The sequence below is a fragment of the Strix aluco genome, chromosome 18, assembly GCF_031877795.1.
Source record: "Strix aluco isolate bStrAlu1 chromosome 18, bStrAlu1.hap1, whole genome shotgun sequence".
In the NCBI taxonomy this organism is placed as follows: Eukaryota; Metazoa; Chordata; class Aves; order Strigiformes; family Strigidae; genus Strix; species Strix aluco.
Genome location: NC_133948.1, coordinates 14,904,863 through 14,925,044, shown reverse-complemented (window position 1 = coordinate 14,925,044; position 20,182 = coordinate 14,904,863). Strand labels below are relative to the sequence as shown.

Here is a 20,182-nt window from a genome sequence, read left to right as displayed (position 1 = left end):
TTCTGCAATATCTGAGTTCTCTGTGCTCTTCGCAGAAGGAAGGTTTTCGCCTGACCTCAAACATGAAATGGAGCTCATCCCTGAAATACGATTTCAAGCCTGCTCTGATCAGCCCCTTCTGGTTTTAGCTGCACCAGTGGGCTCTTTGTTGGCTTCGGATTGCAGCTTTCTGTTCCCTGTGTCCCAGCATAGAAACAGGTGCTAGACCTGGAGAGCTGATAGTCTGGGGACACTGCTGGGGACCCCAAGAGCTGGGGGGGATCTCCTGGGGCAATTTTGGGTCTAGGTTTACCCTCATACTGCCTCTTTGCAGACCACTCTCTGGTGGGACCTATCCAAAACCCTCCCAAGAAGGAGGTTGGTGTCCCTCAGGCTGATTTATCTCCTCACCTGGCATGCCCCATCTCCAGATGGGGTGAAATGGGCTCTGGGGAGCCAGGGGTGCCCTTGGCAAAAGCAAAAAGTTCTCTCCCTATGAGCTGTGGGCCAGTATTGATGGATGGAAGCTGTTGGGGCACTGCGGGGCTGCCCCCAAAGATTTTTCTATCTCAGTGGAGACACAGAAGTAAAACACCACCATACATTTGGCAGAGCAGTATCAGTGACTGGGTTCTCTCTGGAGCAAGGCCACCATGTACCACTTGATGGCAGCTCATAAGTTTGCTTGCATTTTGTGTTTCAGGTATTATTTCTAGGGTTTAATCCATTGTTTTTGTATGCCAAGACCTTCTGAAGCAGGGGTTAAATTTTTTGAGATTACAGCCTCAGATTTTCCTGCACGGAGCCTCCAGCTGTTGACCGTAACTCTGGGGTACGGAACATTACTCCTAAAAAGATCCCCTGGCTTCCATAAATCCACAATCCATAAACAACTCATGAATGGTCTTGAAACGGAAACAAAACATTTAGAGTGGTTGATAATATAATGCCCATTTAATACCTCATGAATTCCATGGGCCATTTAAATCTTTCATGGATAGTTAATGATTATTCATCAGCAAGAAGTAAGAAAAAAACCAAACTCTGAATGGAAGGTCTTAAAAATACATTAGTTGGGGAACAAAAGTCAAGCTAGTTAAGAGCAAGCTCAAGAGCGTGTGTTAACCCTTGGAAGGGTGCATATAAAATAGCTCTCTGGAGGCAAGATCTGCCCTGGGGTGTCCTGCCCCAAGGTGGTGGTTGAGTGGTTTTCATCCTTAGACCCATGCGAAGGGGAGGTGAGCTCAAAATCTCATCCGTTTTGCAGTTGTGGTTTCTTTTGCCACCCAGGTGTCTGGCTGAATTCATGAACTCCATGGCCTTCAAAGAATAGCCTCTGGCAAGCAGCTGGGGACGGAGGATCAGAGCATATCAATGGTGAATTAAAGCAGCGTGACCTGGCAGAGCTGAGTGCTGGAGGAAATGCTGAACTCTCCCAAAGGCTAACACGAAGCAGCTGCTGGAGAGGACATGCTGTTTTGTGGTGTGCCTAGGTCAGGTTTGGGCTGGGATGAGGCTCTTCCAGCTCAAGCCAGATTTGTTTAGAGTAAGGTTTCAATAAAGTCTCCTTATCCTGTATCGTTGCAGTCACCTTCAAGGTGTGGATGCAGACAGGGTTAGGTGTTCTGGTGGAAAAGTCTGTTTATCCAAAGCCTTATGACGGTTGACTTCCTTGTCTTTAGCCTTGTTGGCATTGAGGTTGTTTTTTGGTTCTGGTTTTCAAAATCAGGATGAGGATATCCTGGATGGATGAAGTCAGATGTGAAGTTCACATCTGATCTGGTGATAGAGCATGTATTGTTTTTTTTTTCTTTTTCTTTTCCCTTGTATTGTGTTCAACTCTAAATCAACTCTAACTTGACACTTTGTCTGTTGTGGGTGTTTTTCTCCATCCCATGTAACAGAGAAACCCCTGAGGACAGGGTATTTCCCGTGGCACTTGGCCAAGTCTAGTGCAGGTTCCTCCTTGGGACATCTAGGCAGAGAGGTGAAAGACTGAGTCATAGGTTTGCAGAAACCTAAGACCAGAGGTCTTTTCCACCATCCCCGCCACACCGAGCAGCCTGCGGCTTAGACTGTCCCTCAGAGTTAATCATCTTAGCTGGTCTTAAATGCTACTAAGTGATAGGCCATTTATTCTGCTGCTCTGCAACCTTTATAACGATGTTTTTCCCTTGTATCAATTCCAATCAACACTTCTACCAGGTAGATCAATTATTTGATATTCTGCGTGGGCTGGATTTGAAAGAGCAGCATCGAGATAGCTCTTGTGCCTGGTGTCTCTCTGACATTTCCCAGGCTTGGAAAGGCAGGTGGACTCTTGGCATTGGGGATGAGCAAGAGATTGATGTTTGCAGAGCAGGTGGATGCAGCGGGACGCTACCAACATGTGCAAATAATCCGTCTGCAGCATCTCCAGCGTTGTGTTATTCATCCTGTACGGTGTCCGAAAATGTAGAGACCTGCCTGGTACTTCTGCAAGTGCGAGAGCATTGAAGTGTGGGAATTTGGAGAGCAAAAGGAGCAGCATCGCCCCCTGTGTTTCCAAATAATCTTTCTGATTAATCTTGGTGCCTTTGATGGTGAGTCAGGGCTGTGGAGTTTTGCACAGGTCCTGGATTGTCTCCAGCTCTCTCAAAGTATGGTCTGCACACTGTGTCTTGACAGTGATGGGTAGCCTCCGTAACAAACTGGCTCTCTGCTGCAATTATCCCACTGCTCTGGGCTGTGATTCTCCTTAGGTATGTCATTAATGTTAATTACTGCTGTGGTATTCCATCAAAAGGAGCAGGAGCTTTAACATGCTTGGAAGAGAAACTTTTCACTGTGTCCTTTAATGAGAAGTTGAGCCTCCTTTCGCCACTTTGAAAGCCGAGAGCATGATTATGAATTTAGATAAGGATTAACATCTCAGAGGGGAGGGGAGGCAGAGGTGAGAGGTGGCAGACCTTTTCTGCTGCCAGCACCTTTGCCTGATGTGCTGCCTCCGTGGTGTCCACGCAGGAGGGGAGGGCATGGCAAGGGCAGGGGCTGTGGGCAACGTCCCTGGGTGGTGACCAGGAGATGGGTTGACCACTGTTGATTATGACAGGAGGACATGCTTGAGCTCTTCTCAGCTCTCTCTTCCAGATGTAGCTATGCAGGAAAGACATGAAGCAGCTCCTCTGTCCTCTTCTTTGTGGCCCAAGAGTTTGGTGAGTCCATGTGCAAGCCCCTGCTGACCCACTGCTGTGGTCAGCCCAGTGCCCAAGCAGGTGGTAGGTTGGCCAAGCCCTCCAGTGACTTCCTTAGCAATAACAAAATAAAAACCAAGATGGCAGGGAGAGCAGGCTTCCTGAAAAGCCATGAAACTGCTCTTGACTTTTCTCTTTCAATTAAAGAGCTGCCCAAGCCCACCATGCATCAGCAACCTCAGATCCAGAGGCAGCCTGCAAGCAAATAACAGAGAAAAAATTGCCCCAAGTCTCTTCTGAGATGAAAGGTTTGCAGAGCTGTAGTTAGTGTAATGAACCTCCACCTCAGGGCTTTCCAGCCATGGGCAGTCCATGCTTTTCCCTCCAGCGGTGTAATTTTTTGAGAATGGCCTCCCAAAACAGGTGGGTGCCTGGGCTGTGTCATGTGTTGCTCTTCTTATGTTACTGCAGGTGGTGTAGGCAAGTGCTTGAGTTGATTACGTCCCTTTCCTTAGTTGGATTTTGCAAGCGTGGAGATGATGGTGGCTGGGAAATGGGGTCTTACACCGATGGAGAGCTCTGTGGTCTTCAGCCCATCCATTCTTCTCCTATGAGGACAGGCTGAGAGAGTTGGGACTGTTCAGCCTGGAGAAGAGAAGGCTCTGGGGAGACCTTAGAGCGGCCTCCCGGGACTTAAAGGGGGCCTATAGGAAAGATGGAGACAGACATTTTAGCGATAGAACAAGGAGTAATGGTTTTAAACTAAAAGAAGGTAGATTCAGACCTGATATAAGGTAGACATTTTTTACAATGAGAGTGCCAAAACACAAGAACAGAGAGGTGGTAGATGCCCCATCCATGGAAACATTCAAGGTTGGGTTGGATGGGACTCTGAGCAACCTGATCTAGTTGAAGATGTCCCTGCTGATTGCAGGGGGGTGGACTAGATGACCTTTAAAAGTCCCTTCCAACCCAAACTGTCCTATGAGTCTATGATTTGGTGGGGGGAAAAAAATGCCCAGAACTGGCCCACCTGGCTGAGGTTGTGTTGTCTAGGGATGGTGAAACGCACTCATCTGGGTGCAAATGAGGGACACCTCAGGGCTGAACTGGTGTGGAAATGGCTCCAGCAAAAGGAGACTCAACCTCACCATCGGTCGTTGGCCACAGCCGGTGGTACTCATCCACCACCGCTCTTGTGCGTCCCTCAAAGAAACGTAACGGTGGAAACGAATTAAACAGAGGGGGTTTAATGAGAAACAGGACCTGCTTCAGGATCCTGGCAATTAGCTCCTCGAGCTCCTTCCACGTAGCAGCCTGCGTCTGCTCTGAGCGTCGTTCCTGCTGCCCCCCTGCAGCAGCGTCTCGTCGGCACACGAGTCCCAGGAGGGGAAAAAAAACCTGTTTGGCTCGAGCTCCCTTCAAAGAATTTCCCAGCTTTATAATTTGCAGCTGTAATAAAAAGTTACGCTTTGTGCTACGAAAAGAGAATAATAGATCAGTAAGACCTGAACCTTAAAATTCAGCCATCCAGGGAAGTGGGGACAGGCACTTGGATAAATATTTAACTGTCGAGGCTTTGATATGAAGAACCTGCTTTTCCTCTGGCCGGAGGAGGAGGGGTTTGTTGCCTCTTACGGTAATGAGGAGGATAAATGTAACATCTGGTGGATATTCTCTATTTTTTTTTTTTTTTAAATATCAAGCTAGTATTGCATAGAGCTTGTTCAGATCTGGGTGTATAATGAAGAAATCTCATCTGTTCAGACAGGTTCAAATAATCCATTGGTTTTACCTCCGTGTTTGCCTTGAACCCTGAAAATGCTAAAGCAGCCAGTGCCGTCCTTGCTGCACGGCGAAGGATGTGCGATGCACCGGGTGTGGATGCTGTACTTTTATTCTTGTGCATGAAAGGTGACCTGGTGCCTCCTTTTCTGGCTATGATGGCTCCAGCTGTGGTAGTTTTGGTCCAAACTCCCCAAGCCTGTTGGTTTGGGGATGCTCGTGCTGCTTGGCCAGGGCAGTCATCTGGAATTTTGTGGTTTTTTTGGGAATCTCTGAAGAGAGAAGTTGGGTTTTGCCAGTCATGTGCCAACACGGGAACCCAACAGGAAGGGAGCAGAACTAGCAGCTCTTCTTGCGTTAAAAAATGCAAGAGTAAATTTGTGGGCTTTCCCCATTTTTGGTCATTGCACCTGGATGCTGCTTGCTCGGGCTGGAGGCGGCTGCCTGGTGCGGACGGGCAGAGCCTCGCAGGCTGCTGAGGTGCAGGGGAAGCGCTTTACCCTCTCCTTCCTCTGATTTAATACAGAATATTGTGCAATTAAGCCAGTCAAAAGACCATAAATCTTCTGGGCTGAATCCTGACCGAGGCTGTGCACTTCAGGCCAGGCAGCAGCAATCTTTAATCCTTTGCAGAGAGCTAACTGAAATGCCAATGAGAGGATTTTTTTTTTCTTCACCCTATTTCCCTTCCTTTAAAAGAAACGCTTGCATTGAAATTGGAGTGTGCTGGAGAGGAGCAAAGTGGTGAATAAAATATAGTCTGGCGCAGTCAGCTGCAGGATCGACTCACCTGTTTGGGCTAAATTTTAAACTTTTAATTTTTTTTGCTACAATAATATTGGCAAGTGACAACAAATGCCTGCAGAGCAGGTAGTTATTTACCCGATTTCCATCTTTTATTTAAGAAGTGGGCGTGGAGAAGTGAATGCTGCTGGGGTGCAGGGGACCAGTTGGTGAGTCCCTCCGGTGGGGATCCTTCGGGATGCTTTTTGGGGTGGCTGTGGGTCAGCCGTAGCGCTGGGCGGAGCCATATGCTGGGAGCATCGCGGGGCTGACAGCCCTGTGGCCACTGCATCTCCCCTCCCTGTAACGTATAGGTCCCCCTATGCCCATCCTCATAGTCCAGCTGCTGGTAAGTGCTCATTTTCCCAGCGCATTCCCACTCTTCCAGCCTGTGACATCCCAGCTGCTCTGTGCTTTTGCACAGCAAAGCTCCTCGGTGGGTACCTTGCTGTTGGGGACCCTATAACATCCGTGCCATTCCTGCATCCCGGCTCGTGCCGCAAGCCCCTGTCAATCCCTGCCCTCCCGCTGGGCTTCGATGCATGTAGAGCCTCGCTGGGGCTGAAAGGAGTGACGGGCCCTTTGTCCTGAGTGTCTGCTCGTGTTTTTCACCGCCTGTTGAAACCCTCTATTTTTTTTCCAAAGCCGATGATAAGGGTTTGACTGATTCCACAGAGCAGGCGGGGATGAGCCATTCAGGCTGGATTGACACCTAAAGGGATTTGCATTAAGTGCTTCAAACTAGCTGGGCTTTGTATTTTTTTTTCTTTTTTTGAAAACCATCATCATATATTTAGCAAATTCTTGCATGAAATTATGTCCCTAATAGTTGGCATTTACCTATCTGTGCATGGAATCGCTCCCAGTGAGCAGTGCTGGCTTTCCTGAGCATCCTGCGGCAGAAATGAGCCCCAATGCTCCTGTGAACTCTGGTTTTGGGGGGCTTGGGTGGGAGGTACTGTGTCTGGTGCCCTCCAGAAAATGCATGGGAAAGGCAAGGATGAAAATGAGGGGTTTTGGGGCCATGCAGAGGGTTAGGGGATGGTGAGAGGTTAATGGAGCAGAGCAGGCTGACAGGGGATGCTGGGGAGGGTCTGCAGGTCTGGGAGCAGCTGTGGGGCTCACAATATGGAAGGGATGAGAATTGGTGACCTTGGGAAAGATGTGGGGAGCCGAGGGTTGCATAGGGCAGGGTCTGGCCCCGTCTTGCTGGCAGGGAGCCTGGCAGGCCTGCAGTGAGGGGCGCTCGGTGCTTGCGGAGCCCCCGCGTCTGCCCAGCTTTGCACCCTCCTGCAACGGAGATGGGGCTGGGATGGGCATGGAGAGAGGAACTGAGGCTCCTGGAGTGGCAAAAAAAATAGTCAGGATGTTCAGATTCGGGGATCTGCTCCGAATCTGGTGGGAAAAGAGTTCTTGTCCCTGCAGTAGCACTTTTTCTGCCATCCCTGGGGGTGTCAGGGGCTTGCCGTAGTCACCCCAGGGTGTCTCCTAGATTTTGCAGAGCTTCAAGCCTAGAGACGAACTGCGCATGGTCCTTTTTGCTCCCCACAAACCCTTTAAAGTCAAAATAAAAAATAACTGGTATGTAACTAGCTCCCTGTTCCCCTCGCCTGTGCTTCGCAGCCTCCCCTGGCGTGGGCTGAAGTCTCATTTCAGTAGTTGTCCAGCTGTGACTGGAGGAAAATGGTCCTTCCCGGGGGCTGGGAGGTATCGCCACCATCTAAATAGCCCCTTCCGCAGCCCCGCAGCTCTGCAGAGCTGCCTTTGCTTCTCCATCAGCGTTTCTGTATAATCACTGGGATGTTTTAGGGGGAGCGCTCGCCTTTTCCATCCACCCACCCCCCCCACCCCCCCCAGCCAAGCAGCGGAGAACTTGCCAGCTTCTGGAGACGTCTGAAATGCTGTTTAATGGGGGGATTAGTGTGGCCAAACACAGCTCCCCCCCCCAGCATTGAAGCGAGCCCTGATTGCATCGTGTGCTGGACTTTGCTGGTTCTTCCCGATCTGGCTGGGGCTTGTTTGACTGAGATTACCAGCAGTGAGGCCCAGCCTGGCCCTCATCCAGGAGTGGGGGGGGGGATGTCTGCTGCTGTCTTGGGGCTTTATCTCTATGGAAAATTGAATTAAGCTGATGTTCTTCCTTGTTTTTTTTAAAAAAAATCCCCTTTCTTGCTTCCGCTGTCCTTGCCAAATTTGGGAGCCTGAGAGGGGGGGTGATGCCCAGTGGAGCCTGGCACAGAGGAGGGGGCTTCTCCTACCCCCCGGGGGTGTGGTGTCTGGGGACTCCGGGCTGTGCTGGAGGGTTTAGGCTGGGATGACCCATGGTGCATTTTCAGCACACGCTTTTTCCCTACCTCGTGTGATGCTGGCTTGGGTAAACGAGGGGAAAATGGAAATGTTTGCCAGAGATGGGTAAAACCACTCCTGGATATTGGAAGTTGAGGCTGGCAGTGGTTAGGAGGTATAGCCTCCTCTGCCCGGGGGATTAACACCCTTATCTCCATTACTTCCTGAAAAGCAAGTGACCCTTCACCCCTGGAGCAGAAAAAAGCCTAATTTAGGAGTGGCTTAGTGCTCTAAGGAAAGGGTTTTGCAGTGGGGCTGTGTTGGTGCAGTGTCTGGTGCATCTCTGACTGCATCCTGCACCAGGCTGGCACAGTCACTGGCCAAAGTGTATCCCTCTAAGAGCCCAGAGTCTGCTGAGATTTACCGAGTGTCCTGTCAGTAGGTTATGGGGAGGGGGCTGTGACGTATTGTCCCTGTCCGGGTGCTCTTTCCGTGGGTTGACATGCATGGGTGGTGCAGGAGCATGGGGTGGTCTGAACAGTTGGACTTGATGATCTTAAGGGCCTTTTGCAACCTAAATGATTCTATGAAATAGCATTCCCAAAAATGCCTCCCTTGGAGCCCTCTGAGAAGCCCCTGGAGAGGATGCTCTGATGGGTGAGGAGGTGCTCCCCACCAGGACAGTTATTGCCATGCTGGTCTGGGGGAGTGCTGCTGGTGTAAGGCCAAGGGAAACCAGCCCAATTTCACTCTGGGATGCTACAGTGCAAATGGGTGGATGTAGGAGGCCTGGGAGGAGCGGGCTGTGACCACCCCATGGCAACAAGTTCTTTACGTGGTGCCCGTGGCTGGCCTCATCCTGCACCCTTGCTCTGAAGCCCATGCAGCAAGGGCGGTATTTGTCCCTCTTTTTGCACGAGCAGCCCCAAATGGGACTTGGTTTGCATGGTAGGGAGGGGTTTGCTCTGTGCCCTGGTGACATCCCAGATGCCTTGTCCCCAGATGGGTGGTCATGGCCTCGGGGCCACATTGGAGTGGCCAAGAGAACATTGCAGAGAAGCAGAGGAACCACGTCACCTCTTGGGATGTCTTTGCAGCTCATTGTTTGTGCCCTCTGCCACTTGCAGGACTTGTCCTCCTCCAAATTTCTGAGTATTTGCTGTTTCTACCTTCTCCCCATTGCCTTTGCTGGAGGATGAGGCAGAGGTTTGCTCCCTGGGTGCACCACCCAACTGTGCATGGTGCTGTGACACCTGCTGCCAGTCGGGGGCAAAACCAGGGGAAGCCAGCAAGGGGACAGCCGTGGCCTCTGCAGCCCAACCATGTGCTTACCCCAGCCCTGCAGCTCCTCCCGGCCTCTCCATGGGCGCTGGGACTCTGTGGCCACATCCTGCCCTGGCGCTGTGCTCCCATGGAGGGGCGAGGGGCCATCTCAGCCTGCTCGAGCAGGACTCAGAGCTCGGCAGGGCACTGAGTGCTTGAGGACACCCAGGGAGGTGAAGGTGCAGGTTTTCTCTCAGTCCCCAAACCAGTCTCCCAGCACCCCAGGGACACCGCAGGGGTCCCTAACAGCCAGGACACTGCTGTTCCCAATGTTGGGGTGCTTGCAGCAGGATACCCTGTCCCTGTGACACCCTGCGGGAGGGGTCTTTTGCCGTGGGTGAGGATGCTCCTGCTGCAGCATCCCACTCCTCTCCAAGCTTCGATCCCTGCTCCCCCTCCTTTGGGACAGGGAGAGGGGTTGAGGCCACCGGCAAGACAGGCAACCAACCCTCACTGGTCACCCAGTTGGAGCATGGTGTTTGTGTGTATTTTTTTTTTTTTTCCTGAACAAACAGGGAGAGAGAAAAATATCTCTCTGTCCAAAATCACTCATCCTTCCTAATAATGAGAGCTGTCACCAGCCCTGCTTGGCGAGGAAATGATGCTCGCGGTAAATATTTGGTCTGGAACTGATTTATGGGTGGAAAAAAATGAGATTAGTGGCTAATCACTGCGTTGCAGGAAGCACTTTGGGCTGAGTGCCGGGGCTGAGCTAGCAGGGAGCTGGGGCCATGCCCGCGCCGGGGGCTTCGGCGGAGACGCCGTGGTTTTGCCGCTGCATTGGGTTGGGATCAAATGGCAACAATGGAGGGGTTGGACCTGCTCTGGGGGACACCAGGCTTCTTGCCTTGGTGCTTTGCAGATTTGCTTTAAGGACTGGGGTTTAGGGTCGGGGGCAGCTTAGATCCCCCTGGCAGGGTACGGCATGGCAAACATCGGCCATGGGGCTGTTGGTGCATCGGACCCCCATGGCCTCCAAGCCAGGAGGGTTGTTCTGTTGGACCTGGCTGGGCGCAATCATCTGCCCCATCCCCAAGCCCAGTGCACCCAAAGAAGTCGTTACAGTCACCCTAAAGGCAGCAGCAGCTTTTCCTGTGTGAGGAAACAATTAGCTTATTAGACGGTGGTTTAATTTTCTTCTGCTAAAGCAGGCTGGTGAGCGCAGCACGGTCATTTCCTACCGACTGTCAGGGCCAGATGCCCCTGGGCGTTGCTGGGACCGGGCGGTGGGAGATAGCTTGCCTGTGGATGGGAGTGGGTGTCAGAGCTTGGCTGCATCTCTGCTCACCGGTACTGGAGCGATGGCAGCCAAGCAGGACGCGGTGCCTGCGAGTAAGCGTATAGGTGTGAGCAATAAAGCAGCTGTTGGGCACAAAGAGGAAAGTTTTGAGGGAGAGCAGTGCCTGGTTTTATACTCTCCTGATTTCCATTGCAACAGGGCTCGCACGATGCTGCCAGGCATTGCACAGCATTGCACAGCTCTGGTTTGGTTTTGGGGCCAGATGCTCTGAGTTTCCCTCCTGGGCTGCGGCAGGACAGGCTCAGCTGCTGCTGTCACATAGGTGCTGCGATTTGCTCGCCTCCCTCTCGGCTCCCATGTTGTTTTTTCACCTAATTCTAACAATATAAACAAGAACTGAAGGCAGCGGGTTGAATTAAAGGCTGTAATTCAGTTGTGCATCAATGCTGTGTCACCTGCAAGAAAACCATCTCCAGCCGTTCATGAGCTGCATTGCTGGGAGGGCTGGAGGGTCCTTGATGACCATGAGCTGTCGCACTGCCCGCTCCACATTCATAAGGGTATCTCTGCCCCAAATCCTCCAAATCTCCAAAAGGGCTGAGCTGCCTTTCCCGGAGGCTGCCTTGGGACAGGGCAGACGATGCTCTTCTCTACTTTGCACTATTGCGGTGTGGCCAGGGTGGGAGAGGCTGAGCCCATAAGGCTTAGTTAGCAGTGCCAGAAACCTGCAGCCCAGCCCCCGAGAGCTGCCGGTGTCGGTCTGCACTGCAAGTCTCTCAGATTTGTGTGCTGCTTTGAGCCCACCTGAGCCACCAAAGTGATGGCTGGTCCTTGTCACAGTGCAAGGCAGGCAGAAAAATGGACTGATAAGTGAGAGGGGGATGTCTTGTACCCACCTAATCTGCAGCATTTTGTTTCTGATGAACATTTCCCAGTGCTTAGAGTTGTCTGCACCACAGTCCGGTGCCTCGGTGGGTTGTTCCCTGGATTTCTGTTGGGGCTGCTCACAGCGTTTGCCTTGGGTGTCACGCTCCACTGCAGTCCACCCTTCAGTTGTACTCAATTCCTCTGCTTGGCCCCTAAAATGAATGTAGGTGACATTAAATGACAAAATTGGAGCAGGTGCTGAGTGCTGCAGGGCGACGGTTATCTGGGTGCCAGTGCCTCACTCCCAGTGGGAAAGAGCTGGGACCAGCGCTGCCGTGATGCACAGACAGCAGCATCTCTCAAGCTTAACAGTATCTCTCGAGTTTAGCAGCACTGCGAGTGCCAAGTCCATTTTAGGTGCTGTAGCGAGCAGTTTGAATCTGCTCCATAATCCCTCCATGCCTCAGTTTCCCCCATTTGAGGTGGGGCTGGTAGTAATGGATTGTGTTTAAGGATGCAGATGAGCTCCTTGGAGAACAAGCCCTACCCCGTGCTGACAGCCTCTGACCTGATATAAAGATGGGCAGAGCAGCACATCCAGCCTTCCTGGCCCCAAATGGGACAACCTGGGGTCTTGTAAGAAGATGTTCAAGGACTCAGACGTTACAGCCAGCACGCGTTTTAACCATCCGCAAGGTCCACACAGGCGGGTTTGTGTTGGAAATCTCCTGGGTTGGGGCACTGAGGGGTGATGTGGAAGGCTGGTGGGCTGGCTGGGGATGCAGTAAGGCTGGCAAGGCTGGGGGTGATGGGGCTTTTGGACCAACCAACCCTTTTCAGACAGTTTTTGCAAGAGGAAGAGCTCTTGAATGCAATGTGTTCCTTAATGAAACTTGCCTTTTTTTAATGATGGGGATTCAAAGTTCTTGTAGGGAAATGGGTTTAATTATCACATCAGCTCACAGGGTGGCGCAGCACCTCCCCACGTGAGCAGCCAGCCTACGGGTGCCACCACTCCCTCAGTACATCGCTCACTCGTCCCCACCAGTGAGAACATTCCCCTTGGGTTTCTTGCCCTTCACTTTTCTCTCCATTTTTTCTCTCCTTATTCCTTCCAGAGTCAAGAAGAAGAACAAGCCCTTGAACCTCAAGATCCACAACAGCGTGGGGAGCTGCGAGAACATCCCCGCGCAGCGCTCCCCGCTCCTCTCTGAGCGCTCCCTGCGCTCCTTCTTTGTGGGGTACCCGCCTTTCCTCCCCTCCACCCCTCCTGTCCACACTGAAGCCACCTTCTCAGCAAGTAAGTCCAAGCGGCCCCCTCAGGTCCTCCTTCCATGGGGTGGGTGATGGTTGATGCCAAGCAGAGGACGTGACCGTTGGGATACTTGGGGCGTCTGCCGGTGCACTGATGCTCTGGAGGACATCGGTCAAGTGTTGCACAGTGAGCACAGCCCTTGTGCAGGTGCCTTGCGTCAGTGTTTAGAGATATGTGGGTGCTTCTGGCAAAATATAAGACTGGAAACCTGAATTTATATGTCTGTATATATATAAACCCACTGTCATATTGAACGTTGATTTATGCAAAGAGATAAGCTCCTGTATCGCAGTAACATGGGTGCAGGAGGGTGGCCACTGTCGTTTGGAAAAGCCATGAGCCTTGCCGTGCTGCCTGGGCTGGTGATGATGGCTGGCTGTCACTTGAGAGTGACTTTTCCAAGGGCTCCTTTGTAAATCCAGCAGTGGCTTTACTTTCGTGCAAGGAGGCTGCATTTCAGACCTCTCCTGCTTGCAGGGTTTTGAGCTGATGATGGCCCTGATGCAGACAGGTCTGGTGCAGACCCATGGAGCCTGAGGAGAGGGGTTTGCCCTCTTCCAGGAGATGCTGGTGGTGGGACTCAATGGGTGGATTTGGGTCGATGAGCTCATCCAGGGCGTTGCTGCTGGCTGGACAGAAACAGCCTGACCCTTATTTCCTGGTCTCAGACGGGTGCCCCAGTTAATTCTGCAAGAATTGAAGCTTTTACAATCTAGGCGTGGCTCCCAGCCTAAACAAAACCCTCCCAGAACACCCGTGGCAGCTGCTGGAAGTGATTTGCATGCCAAGAGCTGTTGTGGGGAGGGGGAGCTCCCCTTGCCTCATGTTGCTCAGCTAAAAACTTCCTCCAACTCCATCTTCAGGCTGTTTTTCTGCCACCTTCCCCTCCCTAGACTCTTCCCTTGTTTGCTTTCCCAAAATGTGGTCTTTCTGGCTTGTTTTGGGTTCTTCCAGTCATTCTTACTGCTCGGCTCTTGGCTGAGAAAGCAAGCAACACCCCTCCCTGCCCATCCAGCTCCCTGTCACTGGCAGGTTTTCCTCCTCACCGTAGTTCTCACCGGGGTGGGAAGCAGCACTGGGATGGCTTCACTGGCTGCCCCAGCACTGCTTTGCAGGCACCGGGTGCTGGTGTGATGGGGCAGTTCCTTTGCCCTGCTTTCATCCCCACAGCCATGCCTCTCCCAGCCATCTGCAAAGCAAAAACCTCATGATTTATTTATTTATTCGTTTATTTATGCCAGTCAGCTGCTGTTTAGGATTGTTGAAGGGTCATCGAGCCATTTCTGGCATCCTTTTGCTCCCCTTTCTTTGGCTTTGGGGACAGTGGGACCTGGTAGGAGCTCTGCAGGCAGGCGATGATTGTTCTGGAGATGTCCAACTGCCTGACTATCACTGGCATAGCCAGCAGATTTGCCTGGAGCAAGGGGTAGTTTTGCATTTCTATTTCCCCTGCAGCATCATCTGAGTTCAGTGTGCAGCCCAGAATGATGGGGACTAGCAGACCAGAAACCAAGAAATAAAATCCATTCTCAGCAAACCTCAGCCGTGTCTTGTTGCATTAAGGTTCCTCACGGATCAGCGTTGGATTACATCCCGTGGAGTGATAACCTGATGTAATGTGGCATCGCAGGAATGTGATGCAATGAGAAGTGATGGGCTATCAAGTGACTAATGCTGCTGGAAAGGTGTCTCTTCTCATTTCCCTTGGCCCTCCAACTTTCTCAGCTGCTGTGAATATTTGTTTTCGGGGCTAGACATGAGCTGTGGAGAGAATGGCTTAGTTGCACAAGCTGGTTGATCCCTGTTGAGAAGTTTTAGCACCAGCGAAACCATTTGGTCCTCGCAGGATCAGCATCCAGGCCCTCAGCGATCCTCGCTCCTGGGGACCTGTGGGGAAATTTGATGCAAGGCAAAAAAAATCCCTCTAGATTGTAGTTTTTCTAGCTCTCTTGTGTTTCTGCATCATTTCTGTACTGGTGGCCTTGTCCTCAAGCTGCGTCCCAGGTTTCTGTCTGCTTCCACGTTTGCTTTCCAGTTTGTGACCCTGTGGGAAGAGCAGCCCCATCCTGTGCACGGCAGCCGGGTGCTGAGCATGGCCCTGTGGGGAGAGAGATGGGGTTTAATGGAGCTTGATGCCGGGGTTCGTTACCTTGCAAGGGGAAGATGAGTTATGCCAAGCGGTGCAGAGGTGAATTTATTTGTGGGGAGGAGCAGATATCTCTGCAGCTTTCCTCATGCCTGCTGTTGCTGCTGTGGGGACTGGGTGGCTCTCATCTTGCTGCTGTTCTTGCTGGTCCTATGAGAAGCGCTGGTCATGGTTTGGGGGTCACACCTCGCCCCATCTCCTGGGGTGCCACTATTTCTCATTGCCTTTCAAGTGCAATGAGTTTCCCATGTGCTGCTGGATGAGCTCCATGGGGCTCACCAAGGGTGTGAGCTGGTGCATCAAGCCCACTCTGCATCCCAAGGACCTACCTGTCCTCATCCCCATCCTTGAGGCACAGATACAGTTTGGCAGCTGAGTTCTCCACAATATCCCATCCCTATGACCATGGGTACTTAAGCTTTTAAACAGAAAAATGCCTCTTCCATTTTTCTTTTGTGGGATCAGCATGGCAGCACCTGGTATGCTCTGGATTGATGTGAAATTACTTTCTTAAGCACTGAAACAAAAAAATATTATTGTTGTCAGATTGAGATGCGGGAGAGGAGCCCAGCGAGCCCTTGGCGAGACCCCTCTCTCCCCGGCTGTCTCTCAATGATATCTTTTCAACAGCCAGCGCATCTTGCTGCTTGTGGCAGGAGCATGCTCCCATCTGAATCATCTCTGGTGCTGATCGGATGCTTTTCTCTTATTTTTAACAGCTGATTTGCCCTGATGGGAATGGATTTTCACAGACGTGGAGTGAGAGCGTAAGGGCTGGCAGCCAGCTGCAGAAGGAGCCTCTTTCTCCTGCAGCACAAATCTTGCTGGAGGGATGAAGTCCCCTTCATGCAAGGCCAGGATCCCTGTGAATTTTGGTTTTGAATTGATTTTTCTTTAGCAGCCTTGGGGGGGAAGCAGAGTGGGGAAGTAAAGACTTTTAGGGTGCCTCTGAGCTCTAGCTCGGCCCTGAAATAGCCCAGCCCCATGGCTGAGGGACAGAAGATGGTTTGCCTGGCTCCATCCAGGACTCTCTCTTGGTGCATCTGGTCAGTCCTGGTGAACAAGTGACCACCAGAGACGTGTTGTTACTTTGAAATAGGATTTAGGACTCAACACCCGGTGACTTGGCTACAAGCACCCAGAAATCAGGTTGCATCTTCTTTTTGCTGTAAAGGCTCGTGACTGGTAGGTCCTGTTTGTGTCTCTGTTATCTGGGTGTCCTGGAGGTGGCTGGCATTGCTCCTGGGCTGTGTCCTCTGCCTGTCCTCTCCCCACTGCAAGGCCAGCCAGGCCACTGTCACTGTGTGCATCCAGATCAGGTCACTTGCTCAATGGTCTCCAGGATGAGCCAATAACATCGTTTCCGTCCTGGACTATTTAAAACAGCAGGGGATGAAAGGGAAGGGCAAAAAAAGGCAGTGTGTGGCTTTGCTGTGCTAGGACAGAAAAATGATCACCTGGGCACATGGCTGTGTAGGGAACATCCTTGCTGCTGCCCTTTCTCCAGCTGGTGTCTAACCCTGCAGAAGGAAAGGAGCAGTCAATGCAACCTGACACAAGACCTTGTGTGTACCAGGAGAGAAAAACCCATCATCTGTCCCCAGTGCCTCATAAACTGAAGCTCTGTGAGAGGCTTCTTCATGCAGGGACATCGCTGAACACCTTTGCACAGCACACAGTGGAGAGGCTCTTTCTGTGGCCTGAGAACAAGACAAGAGCCATGAAACATCCCCTGGTATGTGGAGTTATGAGCAGTGACCACTCAAAGCCTTTGTCTTGGCCCTCAAGAGTTGATCATGGCTGTTTTAATGTGGTGTCCAGTGATGCCCACCTCCCCTCTCCTTGGCTCCTGGCTGGGTGCATCAGCCCAGTCCTACACGTCAGCTCTGTTGCATCCACAGCTGCCTTTGGTGTTGCTCTGGCCGTGTCCCTGGTGGGTCACTTCTCCTGGATCCTGGTACTGGCTCTGCCTCTTGGCTTTGTGGCCAAGCACATTGCAGTTTATGGCGCTGACTTTCTGCCCTGGGAAGCAGCCTGGCTGTGCCTACGTGGGGCTTGGGTGGTCAACCAGTGATGGCCAAGCAAGGGGCAAGTGCTGAGATGCCACCAGAGCTCCTTGCACTTCTTCAGCCTCTGAGCATCTGCAAAAGAGCCCTCAGAAGGGCTGGCATTGGGTAGGTATGGCTGGTGGAGAGGGATTCAAGATAATGTCCAGTGGATCGAGCCCTGCTCTGGGAATCCAGGAGCCCTAAATCCAGCCCTTGTGCTGGAAGGCCCAGGCAGGACCCAAGAGCTTGATGCTGGTGTTGAAGGTGCCATGGGCCACGTGTACAAGCATCAGTGCCATTTGGACCATGGCCCCTCTCTGCAGGCATCCTGTCCCCGATGTTGGGGGTGGTTTTGTGGGAAGAGACTGCTCCTTAACACTGTCATGGCCCAAACTACCTTCAGCAGGGGACTTCCCAAGCAGGACATCATTTCTGTGTGACCATCAGTGGTTTTCTCCTCCCTGAACCTGCCCTGCTGCCAGTACAAGCCATGGCGCGAGCACTCCACAGCCGTGTTGGCAGCCTGGCTGGGAGCTCCCTGCAGGCCACAGCTGGCCACAGCTGGCTGCCTTGCCATTGGGCTGCTCCAGCTGGCAGTGAGGCACTGGAGGGTTTCCTACCCCGGCAGTGCTGTGCGGAGCTGAAGAATACAGCTTTGTCTGGGTAAGCCTAATTGACCCTGCAAGGCTGTGAATTGGGGGGAAAAAATCACAATGCGAGTATTTAAGCCAGCGAAGCGCCTGAACATGACATTTCGTCTGTATAAATAGGATTGTCACGCTGCGAAGAGGAACTGCCGGGATTATAAAGTGACTCTGTTTTCTTACTAGCGAGATGCTCTGAGAATAGCTCTGCCTTCTTTGCCTGCTTTGGATGATCCCTTCTGCAAGGGCTGAGGTTTCGTTTCAACCCGTTGGATCATCTTTCGACCCGCAGGAGGGACACGGCAGGGTCATCGCTGGGTCTGGACCTGGCTACAGTTGTGTGCAGAATATTTGCCGTGTGCACCAACAGAGCGGGCGGGCTGACTCCCTTTTTAGCTTGAATCCTGCATGGATCTTATGTTGGGGGAAAGCTGCCGGTGCTGCTACTCCGAGCATTGCTGCAGCTTCCTTTGCTGCTGCAGCTGAGCTCTTTGGGGATTTCTCCCATCCTATTTTGTCCCTAAAACCAGCTAGAGCGAGGACTGAAGTGTCTTGTGGAGGGACTTTGCGCGCTTGGGCGCACTCTTTGCTGTGGAGCAGCTCGCCAGTGTGCTTGGCCCCCTAGCTGGGACCATGCAGGCAGTAACCTCTGCCAGCATCCCCCATCACCATCGTGATATACCCCCAGGCTGTGATTTCTGCCAGGGGGTGGAGTGGTAGAGATATACCTGACACTGGACCTGTCATGCTTGTCTTCCAGGTGATTGTTGAACTGTTTTGGGAGGAGGCTGCATCCCAGTGTCTCCCCATAATGTCTCCAGGGGACTCAACCGCCTCAGGCCTGGCACTGGGAGTGTTTTGGTGGCTGCCTGGGGTAGACACGGGTCTGTAGGATGTCTACAAAAAAGTCCAAAGTTCCTTGGCTTCACGGTGATTCATCCTGGGATGCTTTCCAAGTTCACTTCGATCGATTTTATCCATCCCATTCATAATGTGAACATCGCCTGACGCTGTTTGTTGTAGTAGGAGGAGGAGGGTTTGTTTATCGGGCTGTCGCTGTGATGGATAACATGTTCACACCAATTCCCTGGGCATCCAAAAAGGTGCCAGGAGATGAGTAAGGGGGATATCGTGCCAAAATATGGTCCCCATCGGTGTGGTTCAGCATGGCTGCCAGCCTCAGATGATGCTCCTGGTGTATTTGGTGAGGGTGTTTGGGCTTGCTGAGGGCATCACTGCCCTCCTGATCTGCCCCCAGGGAGGGTGAAAACCCACAATAAATGAATCAGGGGAGCTCTGACTACTTTTCTCCATGCAGGAGATGCCCAGGCATCCCAGCTCCCAGCCAGAGAGTGAAGGGGAAACATCTGCACCAGCAGCCGGAAGGCACCGGGGAGCTGTCGGGATGGCAGTGGGGGTGAGGAGGGCGTCACGGCCGAGGCAGCATCCTGGTCCCCGTCACCTCCGAGGTGCGCGGGTGCCACTCAGGGACCAGCAGTGGCTGTCACAGCTGCCTGTCACCGCTGGGGAGCCGGGCGGCAGGGCTCTTCTCCCGTGTCGGCTGTCAGGGACGCGCCGGAGGCGGCTGTCACCCTCCGCCCAGGCGGTTTCCCCCCTTCCCTGCTCTCCTCGCAGCACATCTGATCCCATCAAGCACAGGCTGTTGACTCAAGGATAAGCTGTGCTGCGCAGAGCAGGAGCCGTAACCTTTGCCGGCGTGATGCTACAGCGAAGGAAAGCGCAGAGGTTTTGGGGTGTTCGGGTTGGGGGGTGGCATCCCCTGGCATCAGGTGCCTGGCTGTGGGGTCTGTGCCGCTCTGCGAGGATTGATGTGTTGGGTGGCATTGGGAAGTGTCACGACATTAGGGAGCAGGGTTTGGCCTTTGAGGGCCCCTCTGGGTGATGAGGGAGGCAGGAAAGGGATGGGTGCTCGGCTGGGAAATCCCCGTTGGGCTGCTCAGTGGGTACCAGCTGCATTCTTCCCTGGGAAATTACACCTGTGCCCATTAAATACCACCTCAGAGGAGGAGAGGGGTGAAAAAAATATCCTAAACCTGCCCTCCCACACTTGTGCAAGGGGAATTACGGCTAAGAGAGCTCTGATTTTCAAGCCATAAAGGCGGTTGCTGGTGATAAACGTATAAGTAATGACTGACACCCGGGCAGGGGAGGTCAGGAGACATCAATCATTGCAGGGCAGGTCATTAGCGCGGGGTCGTTAGCATGGGGCAGGGAGCTGCCAGAAGCAGAAGGGTGGCGGGAGGCGGGCAGCTGGCTGTCATGCTTCAAAGCTCGCGAGGGTCAACTTATCCCACTGCTGTGGGGACAGCTGCAGCACCTTGGGTTGGCATTTCTCCATCACGGGGTCCCTACAACAAAGCCTGGTCCCCCCCCCAGAGGTGAGATGTGCTCCCGTGGCCATGAGGTTTTTTTTTTTTTCCTTGCAATTACCTCTAATTGTGGCAATTTTGGGGTTTTGATGAGAATATTCCTCCAGTGCTGGGGGGGAGGCTGCTGTATCTCCACCTTCCCTTTGGGTATCACCCCCATTTAATATGGCATGGGGAGAAACAGCTTTTCCTCCGAGTGGGCA

General features: G+C 52.4%; 1 protein-coding gene across 3 annotated transcripts in view; it reads left to right on the top strand.

The window, feature by feature from the left end:
- The window catches only part of KSR2 (kinase suppressor of ras 2), an 87,923-nt gene that overhangs the window by 18,447 nt on the left and 49,294 nt on the right, over nucleotides 1-20,182 (top strand). For all 3 annotated transcript variants that reach the window (XM_074844339.1, XM_074844340.1, XM_074844341.1), the window contains exon 5: nucleotides 12,555-12,736. In XM_074844339.1, the coding sequence (XP_074700440.1) occupies nucleotides 12,555-12,736 (182 nt within the window). The remainder of the gene's footprint in view (nucleotides 1-12,554; nucleotides 12,737-20,182) is intronic.